The sequence below is a fragment of the Zalophus californianus genome, chromosome 14 (genome assembly GCF_009762305.2).
Source record: "Zalophus californianus isolate mZalCal1 chromosome 14, mZalCal1.pri.v2, whole genome shotgun sequence".
Lineage (NCBI taxonomy): Eukaryota > Metazoa > Chordata > Mammalia > Carnivora > Otariidae > Zalophus > Zalophus californianus.
Window position 1 is genome coordinate 90,374,934 of NC_045608.1, and position 9,929 is coordinate 90,384,862.

The 9,929-nt window shown below is 51.7% G+C and overlaps 1 protein-coding gene across 2 annotated transcripts; it reads right to left on the reverse strand.

Annotated features, from left to right (window-relative positions):
- Positions 1-798: 798 nt before the first annotated feature.
- ZADH2 (zinc binding alcohol dehydrogenase domain containing 2) lies at positions 799-8,662 on the reverse strand. Of its 2 annotated transcripts, none has more exons than XM_027575331.2 (2): positions 8,310-8,662; positions 799-1,955 (listed from the first exon to the last, which is right to left on the reverse strand). In XM_027575331.2, the coding sequence occupies exons 1-2, from the start codon at positions 8,516-8,518 to the stop codon at positions 1,031-1,033; spliced, it is 1,134 nt and encodes a 377-aa protein (XP_027431132.2). In that variant the 5' UTR covers positions 8,519-8,662; the 3' UTR covers positions 799-1,030. The 2 variants fall into 2 exon arrangements, with proteins under 2 accessions (XP_027431132.2, XP_027431133.1); XM_027575332.2 differs by lacking the exon at positions 8,310-8,662 and adding an exon at positions 3,996-4,131.
- Positions 8,663-9,929: the final 1,267 nt, after the last annotated feature.

The window sequence follows — 9,929 nt, forward strand, 5'->3', positions numbered from 1 at the left end:
ACACACTATTCTGCTTCCAAGATCAGAGATAAAACACACCGTGTCCGAAAGTCTGAAACACGAAGCGAGTGTCTGATTATTTTAGATTGCGTCAGTCCCTCCTCTGCACAGTGCTGTCTGATACATCCTACTTCAGGCCTGGGAAGGATGCTATTATTACCCTCTGGCCCAGTGCCTAGAGAGTGCTTTCCCTTTGTTATGCAGACTCTCCTCATGGACGCAGCACCTCCTCTCTCTCCCTGGGCAGGTACTAAGTTTTTAAAGCTTGTCCCCAAACTCTGTAGTATCCCTTTCCAAAGCCTGCTTTTGTCTTATCAGTTTTCAACCCTAATTTGCTTCTTAAGGGCAGAGAGAAACTTCCGGTTCCACACAGGTCTCACTGGGATAATTGTGCATAAAGCATTAAATAATAGACACTTTTTAAAAAGAGGTCTGCGTTCACATAGGCATTTTTCTATTGACCTAACAAAAATCAAAGTTTTGGGAGAATTCCTCCAAATTTCTAGTTAGAGAGTTGGTGATTTATAGAAAAGGAAGGGCCATTTCCTGCGAATATGGACTCTGAAAATATATGGCTGCTTTTCTGCTCTATCTCTCATTTATTAACTGCTCATTAGTGTACGACCAAACTCTCCCAAAGCAAAGAATTTGTGGACTATTTTCAAGACCGATTTTAAAATCTCATCAAGCTCAAGACATACTGATTTGATCAGATCTTGCATCAGGAATTAATTTAATTCTCTGGAATAATAAAATCTGGAATGAGACTGTCCATGACCAAAGAATCGAATATAACGGTTTTACCTCTGAGCCATCGAGAGAAGTTTTTATTAGCATTATTTTCAAGGGAGGGGCAAACCCCCTCCCCCCCAAAAAAATAAAAAAAAAAAGAAACTTATTCATTAACACCTGACTTTTGTTTTAAGAAATATTATACCCGTTAACCAACTACAAATAACTTGATTTGAGTAATTCTGAGGAATAAAGTGCCCATTTTCTTTCTCCTTTGATTTATGTCATTGTTCTGCTTTTACAGCTTACTGCTGACAGAGCGAGATAATTCAACTACAATTTTTCCAGTGTTTTTTCCCATGTACATATAATCAACAGCCCGGAATACAGACTCCAGGCCAATAAACCTGCCCTCCGCAGACCGGTCTCCAAGGTCCACCTTGCAGACCAGGTCTCCACCCGCATACATCTTAAGCAAGTGGTCCATGGCTGCTTGATACTTAGAAAGGGAATGGTTCAAGAAGAAGCCCCGGACACTGGCAGATTTCTTCAGCAGTTTGGCTGGTAATGTCCCTGCTTTCACAGGAGAAAGGCCAGTAGGAGTTTGGTAGCCAGACACGAATCCAATGACTATCAAGCGCCCCTTGATAGCCAAGGCATCTACGGCCAAGTCGAACATGGCGCCCCCGACGGACTCATATACCACATCCACACCTTTGGGGTACTCCTGCTTCAGGACAGTGCTGACGGGCTCGGTGGTATAGTTGATAGGACGATCACAGCCAATGGATTTCAGAAAAGCAGACTTTTCATCGGAAGAGCAGGTGCCAATGACATGGCACCCGGCCTTCTTTGCAAGCTGCACGGCAAACTGGCCTGTCCCCCCAGCTGCTGCCGTCACCAAAACTTTTGTCCCTTCCGACAGTCCTCCGAGCTCCTTCAGGCTGATGTATGCAGTGGTAGCACTTACCGGCAGGGTGACATACTGGGGCTGCAGAGAGGCCACGGGAGCTGCGGCACTGGCTGGCAGCACCGTGTACTCAGCGAAGGAGCCGGGGGCCATGTAGGCCACAGCCTGGCCCACGGCATACCTGGCACTGGCAGACAGGCCTAAGGCTACCACCTCTCCCACACCTTCGAAACCTATGTCAAAGGGGGTCTTGACTGAAGGGTCATATCGGCCCGCGGAATAGTTGATGTCAGATGCATTGACACCGACAAATCTAGAAGAAAGCAAACAAACAAATATATTAAGGTGTTCTCTTTGTCAAGGCCTTGATATTCCACTTAGAAAAATTCCTCTAATTCCAATGACTGTGGACAGGTGGCTAAGGTATCTATCCTGGTAGGATTCCAAAAAAATAAAAAATAAATCAGTCCTGATATTCAGTTGAAAAAGAGAAATTAAACAAGTATTTGGTATATTTTATTTTTTAAATCAGGTTAGGGATCATTTCATACCACTTTAAGCATCAAGTTATTTATTTCACATGCTATTTATTTTCCTCCCCTTTCTTTCAAAAGGAGAAATAAAGCATTAAAAAAAAAAGTCAGGAAGCCCTCTTATATACAAACTCCACTGGACCTAGGAGTTGGAAATTAATTGGCCTCTTAACAAAGATGTTAAAAAACAACAGTGAGATAAAATATATTCAAAGAAATAGACTTGCATTGATTCTGGCAACAATTTAACACCTCAGATAATAACAGTAATGACAATGATATTATTGAAGATTGACGCAGTGTGCAAGGTCATCGGTTGTTACATGTTACTGCGGGGTTGTTTAAAACACTGTTAAGAGTGTCTGCAGCAGATTTTCTTTCTGATGTAACTATGTCCAGCATGAAAATATGCATTTTGATTAATTGAACAAAAATTGTCTCATAAGGGTAGGGAGTTTTATGGAACATTCAACATCTTACAGTCCTTTTCAGATGAAAAGGAAAGCAAATCGTCACTATATTTTTCCTCAACAAGAAGCAGAGACATAACTTGATTAATACCAGATGATTATTTTCACTTTGGTATCCAGAGTCAATTTAATTGCGAGGTCGGTATTTTTACCAGCTTTTTTTCATCTTGGTATACCTCATAACAAAAATATCCTGATACCTAAGGAAAAAAAAAAAGCCATCTACTAAAAAATGTCAGGAGGTGGCTTAGACACATAATGGAGGACCCTAAAAATGTCATTTCCACCTGTAATGAAATGAAAAAGATGGTGGTGTCTGGTGGCACGAGGAAAGCTGGCAAGTAGGTCATTTTAAAATAATTCACTTTTAATTTAACTTAATAAACCAAAACTGCCCTGTACAAGGCTCCACTTCCACCATATTATACATAACACTTTGCACTTATAAATGCTCCCTTATGATTGTGCCCTGTATATCTACAATACCGAAAGCTCTCTACATATTGTAGAAAGAAGAAAGCAGGGAACAATTTCTTTGGGGCATGTCAAGCTGCGTTCAGAAGTTAGCACACCACACAGCCTCAAGAACACACTACAGAATTCCATAGCCAAGGATGATAATGCAGTAATGAAAAGTGCAAAAAATGATTTTTTGTTTTTTTTATTTGGGATTTAATACCAAGATGCTTACATTCTGTTTTGGGGCTGGGAGGCCCCCTGCTATCTTCCCTTTAAATTTACATAATTCTCAAGGTTGGGTCTTTTTAGAAAGGGCTAGCTTCCTCAGAGCTGCCTCCGGACTTCAGAGAAGGCCGCCAGGGCAGAGTCCAGCTGGAGTGTCTCGCCTCCCTTGCCCCTGCTGTAGGCAGTAAAGCCAAGTCCAGGGAGGGGTCTGCGGGGTGGAAGGGAAGGCGGCGGTTTGCTGCAGAGGTGGGAGACTGAGGCCCGACCGCCAGCTCCGGTCTCTGGGCCCGCAATTAACCCTTCCCGTGCCCCTCTCCCCTCCTGTCTCAGTCCCCACTGGAGAGGCCCTCTTCTGCGGCGCAACCCCCAAGCGTTGGAGGTGGGACACCCCGTGGTGGCTGGCCCCTGGGGTCCTCCCCACCTCTAAGGAGAGCGCCTTGCGGGGGAGGGGGGACGGGCTGCTGGAGGAAAACCACCCCCATTCTCCCTCTGTGGTTTGCCACTTTCCCGGGAGAGGTGACAAGACCAAACAGGGCACACACGGGAGAAAAGCGGAGGGGAGAGGGCACAAGCGCCAGAGGGGGGAGCGACGGCCAAGTCGAGGTGGGAGTGGGCTCTGCTGGGAGCTGGGGTGCCTGCAGCCGACCAGCGGCAGCTTAAGTTTACCTCGGTGCGCCCCGTCCAGGTTGCAGACAGCTCTGCGTCTCCCCTGCGGCACCCTCCGCGCCCCAGCCAGCCTGCGGGGCGCCAGAAGTCCTTCCGGACCTGTGTCCCCTCGGAAGTGCCCGGCCTCGGCGGCCTGCCTACCTCCGGTGCGGGCCTCCCTACCTCCGGTGCGGGCCTCCCGCCGCCACCACTGCGAGGCTCCGTCAGTGCCTCTGACTCCCGGAGCGGGCTGCGGCCGGGCCGAGCCGGCAAGGCGTCGGGGGTAGGGGCCGCCGCCCAGGCCTGCGACCATGACCTCGGCCTCTCTGGGCCAGGTGGGGGTCCGGTGGGCAAGTGTAGTCAGCGCAGGCCGTGGAGCTCGGACCCAGGGGCGGTCAAGCTCTCGGTGGTGATGGGGGGTGTCCCGAGCACAGGGCGCTCTGGAGCGCCGCGGCGCCAGGATGGCGGCCTGGGGCGGCCGGACCGTGACCTTGGCCTCCGGTGCACCCCCGTTTTTCGTGTCTCCCCCCCGCCCCCCCCCGTACCCCCCCCCGTCCTGCCGCCTTCTAAATTGCCTGCGTCGTAGGTAAGAGTCTCGGGCTGATGGCTACAGCCCTCCGCTACTCCGAGCCTCGGCGCGTGTCACCCACTGCCGGGTCCCCGGGCCTCGGGCCCGGCCCCTGCCCCCCGCCTCCCCCGGTCCCCTGCTTTGACGCCGCGCGGCCGCCGCAGCAGGTGGGGATACGCCGCTGCCCGCACGCGCCTTCATCCTTCCCTGGGCTTTGGAAAGGGCTGCGTGAGGCTTGGGAGGCCGCGCCTTGCGCTCCTCCAGAAACAAGTTCAAGAGCAGCGGACACAGTGGGAAAGGGGGCCTGGGTCGGAGAGCAGGGGACAGGAAGGGCGAGCGAGCGAGAAAAAGAAAGGAAAGACACGCTTTTGGTAGAATGCGCGCATTTCGAGACTCTCCTTGTACCCTCTTTAATTTAAAATATATGCTCTGAATAAGTGCAGGGTTCTAGCCGTCCGACTGGATGATCCACTCGGAAGCCTAAAATCGAGGAACCCCAGGAAAAAGACCGGGGCCGGTGCGGGCTTTCCCCAAATATATATCCTTGGAGAGGCGTCCCGTTTATTTATACTAAAAAGTGCTGAACCCCTTCGTCATGTTTATTATGAAACAGGCAGTCGGGCAGAGGGAGGGAAACGCTTGCTTTGAACAAAAACAAAACGTGAAGTCCAGAGTCTTCAATATTGGGAGACAAACAAAGTCGTCCAGATCAGATTTTCTTAAAAAGAAAGAAGGAAAGAAGGTAGGGAGGAAAGAGAAGAAGTAAGAGAAAATAAAAGAAAAAATTAAAGAAAAGAAAGAAAAATAAAAGAAAACCTCAGCCTGGAGAGTCAGCAGAAATGCTGTTACCCTCCCATGAGCAACAAACCGTTTATCAAAAAACGCCTTCCCCATCCCCCACCGGCTCTTTGCCATTCCTACAAACTCTTTGCTCCATTATCTTACACTTGAGCAGAAAATCGTTAGAAAGATTTGGAAACGAAATAATATGTCACTATCCTTCAGGAAAAAAAAAGCTAAAAATAGCACGCAAGCTGACTTAACCAGGAGGGTGTCTTTCTTCCTTCTCTTGCTGAGGGCTGGGCATTGGGAGGAGATGTGAAGTTGTCCTCGGATGTATGGGGAAAAGTGAGAAGTGGATAAAGGAACATCAATTACATGTTCTGCAGGGATTTTAAGCGCCCCTCTCACACTTTTCCTAAATGGAATAAACTTGATTATCCTAAATCTGCGCCAGGCTTAAAGCACTTCCCTCTCTGTGAATGAAGAATTTGTATTTTCTGTTAAGATGGGATGAGATGTGCAAATATCCAAATGAAAGGAAAAGTCAGGCAGTGCACAGTTAAAATCCCCAAACACCTTTCTAAACAAGTCAATGTGTGCTTATGCCATTCATTCCAGAGCAGATTTTTATTACGGTAAAAATGAAAAGCGCTTGCATAAAATTTTTATGCAATTAACACTGTTCTGGAGACTTGGTCTAGGATTAAAATGAACTAACCTGCAGTAAACAGACCTGCAGTTTGCTCTTAAAAAAAAAAAAAAAATGCCTCCTCCCCTGACACTATTTGCCAAGCATAAAGGATCTCCTTACAATTTGGGGATAGGGCGCAGATTTCCCACAGAGTAGGGAAAGGGGATGCAAAGATTTCATCTCCTCTCAATGTGCAGAAAACTGGTTCCATTCTCTTTCTGATGCGGGCTTCAACGTAGAAGTTAGAGGTCAAGTTGTAAATAAAAGTATACGGTTTGTATTAAAGGGACTCTTGGCATATGTGGAGGGAAAAGACAGGCATGGATCCTAAAGCAATCCAAACCAAAGAGCTCCAAACATGAGAGAGCTGGCGCTCCAGAATCCTGACCACCCAACTCAGGGACCCTCCCTGGCGACCCGGCGCAGGGGGCGCCTGGGCACCGGCAGGGAAGGCGAGGGGTGATGGTGAGCAAGCGGGGAGAGGAGCCAGAGGAGGGGAGGACAACCTGAGGACTTGAGGCACTTCACAGGTAGAGATGCCGGCCGGCCTGGGGAGCGGGCGGGAGCAGCTTCCATGGAGAGCTGGCCGGTGGCCCCACTCCGCAGCAGCTGGTTGTGCTCTAACTTCACACCTTCTTCTGCCTGCTCTGCTCAGTCGTCCCCTCCCCACTTCACACCCTGTATCTAAAGGGGATTTTATTCAAGCAGTGGTGCGTGTTTTTACATCAACGCTCACAGTCAGTAGTGTATTTGGTCACCAACATTACAAGAAAAGAAAACAGCCTGTGTAAAACTTTTTGCTTGTTAAAGTCTGAGCTTTTCAGCCTGCTTCTCATCTCAACTTCTAGCAAATCACTCGTGTGACTTGTATGTTCTGTGTTCTGTGTTCCTTCTTTTTAACTTGGTAGGATGCAAGTCCTTATCTCAACAGCTTTAGCACTTTATCCCGTAATGAAGAAATCCTCTGCAGCCCTGTTTCCACCCATGAAAACTTTTAGGACACACACATCCACCTTTAAGGCGCTCTCCGCACCGCGCCCAGAGCCAGCTTCCACTCAGCCCCATTCTTGGCTCCCTCAAATTTACGTTTCCAACAGGTTTCCAAAAGTTTTATATCATGACCAGAATTATTCAATTTTGCAGTCTTTGGAAGGCTGATATGAATCTCTAAAATAAACAGATTAAACACTGCATCAAGCCACTTGGGTAGGGTACACTTTGTCTTTCACGCCTTTCAGGGGTCTTACAGTACTTTCCAAGAAACAATTTGCTATATAGTTACACTCAGAACTCACTCCTTCCTTCATTCGGAGGAAACATGCAACACTGTAACCCCTCGGATGCGCCCGAGCAGGCGGGCGAGTCCTGCTCTAACATAGGGGATCGAGGAATGGGGAACGCCCAGCCTGCAAGTCAGGCAGCTAGGGGACCCAGCGAACAGAGACCGGAGGGCAGGGCTCCCACAGAATGAGGTCCCTTTCCTTCCTGCGCTTCACCAGTTACTGAAGACTAGTGAGCTGTAAACACATTAAGGTAGGGAGTGTGGAGGTGGAGGAGACGGTCAGAAGGTAGGGCAACCCACCCGAGTGCCACCCAAAGGTCTGCAAAACGCGCAGGCAAATGCAGCCGTGCCACCACCCCAGCCCTGACCCAGCCGCCCCAGATGCGCCACGCGCCTGTCGGTAGGCTCTGGGGCACAGACAACAGCCATACAGCACTGACAACACGCAGACGACACCGGCGAGGTGCACACCAACACACCCAACGACAGGCTCCGCCATTCCGAGGCGGCTGCCAACCTGGAGCGCACAGGAGAAGCCAGCCGGGACCTCGGCCTCTTTCCTCCAAAGCACGTTACCTAAACGACGCAGTTTGTGTCCAGCCCGTTCCTGGTCCACACTAAAGATTATGGGAACGCAGGAGTCGTGGGTGCGCGCGGGTGGGCCGGGCGGGGAGCCTCCCCTTCTAGGTCCCGTCGGTTTTATTTCGGGAGCGGGAGGGGGAGGAGGCAGGGATGGGGGAGGGGAGGGGAATCCCAAATTAAAATAACCCTCAGTTATGAGGACGTTCGGTGGCATCGGATATTCACACCAGCAACCGTCACATTACATTCGCCTTCGCCAGATGGCGGCGGGTTCAACTTCCCGGGATCTCGCAAAGTCAGGCTGTGCGCCCGAGCGCTCGCCGGAGTGCGGGGACGCAGGCGGGCCCGGGACAGCCGGGAAGCGGCGCAGCGGGGGCCCGGGCCCGGCCAGGGTGGGGGGAGGGGGGAACGGGCGCGCGCCGGGCTCACCGGTTCCGGACGAGGAGGTCTCCGTCCCCGGGGAGTGGCACCGGGCAGTCCCCGCGCAGGGTGACGGCCTCGCGGAAGTTGGGGCTCAGCCGGGTCACCACCAGCTTCTGCATGGCGCGGGGGATGTCGGAGCCCTGGAAGTCCAGGAAGTGGCGGGCGTACGACATGTCCACGATGGCTCGGCTCCCGGCGGGCGCCAGCCGTAGCATGGCCCGCGCCTCTGCCCGCTTTCTGCGCCGCCGCGGGCCGGGGTCGCGCCCAGCCCGGGCCGCTCGGCTCGGCTTGGCTCGGAGCGGGCGGGCGGAGCAGGCGGGTCCGCCCCTCCTCCGGCCGGCGTGCTCCCCTCGACTCCCCCCGCTTCCCCACAAGGACTGGCTCCCGCTTCCCCCCCCCCCGCTCCCCCGCCGCGCGCAGCGCCAGCAGTCCGCACAGCCCCCGCGGTTCCCGGACGCGCCACCCCCGGGGTCCCGGCCTGGGGATCGCTGCCACCCCGGCCGCTGCTCCTTTAATCTTTTTGTTTTGGTTTGAATCTGCTCGGCGCAGACTGGCCAAGGATCCTCTCCGCCCTCCCCCTTTCTCCCGGCGTCCGGGAGGCACCGGATATCCCCACCCTCCCCTCGCTCTAAAAGCCGGATTTGACTCCACTAAAAGGGTGAGGGGGGCGGCGAGGGGAGCCGCGCGTCCCGCGATTGCCGCGGCCCCGAGCCGGCTGCAGCCCCGGGCGTCCTCGGAGCGGCGCGGCGCCCGGCGGCCGGCACAGGCACCTCCCCTTCCCGTGCGAAGCGTTCACTTCCTTGCAAGGTGGTACGAATCAACCCCGAGCGCGGCCGGGGCGGCGGGGCACGGCCGGGGGCCCCCGAGCCGCGCGGGGAGCCCCCGCCACCAGTGCACGCGCACAAGCACCGAACGCGGGGCGGGGGCGCCCAGAGCACCCTGCGCCCCAGACTCCTGGCCCCCCATTCCCGGAACGCCTTGCCCGCGCTTTCTGCCCTCAGCCTGTCTGTCCCAAGCAAGTTGCACGAACTAAGCCATTTTATGTATTTTGGCCTAGATATCGTGTGTTTCCATGAATGTTTTAAGTAGCCTCTACAAGACTGTTACAGGTTTCCCATTGGGAAAGAACACACATCGGAGACTAGAGGGCCAAATTCTCAGAGCACATAAGCATTTTAACTTCTAGGTGGGGATGCCGAAGGACTTAATTGAACTGGAGACATTGAAATTATGTATGAAGACCTCCTTTTTTAACCCAGCTAGAAAGATGTGCCGTTCCTTCAATTCAGTTTTCTCCCTAATTGTCTATATTGACCAAGTAATCAATTCACTTTTCATAGAAGGGCCAAATTAAATATTTTCCACATTTTTGTATGATGAGCTGAGCCCATTTTAAAATGTTTATTAAAGGTATCCATTTTAATTTTAAAAACCCTCTTGTTTTACGCTTACCTAGGATTACCAAAATTAAAAAAGCCACACAGTGCCCCTCCCCAATCAAACCTAACCCCCAAACCAAGACTGCAAAAGTGACACAGGTATTTTTATCTCAAATGTCGGACGTTCTCATCCAAGGCTAGTTTGTGTTCCACGTGGGTGCGTGTGTATGAATGTTCACGGGGGTGG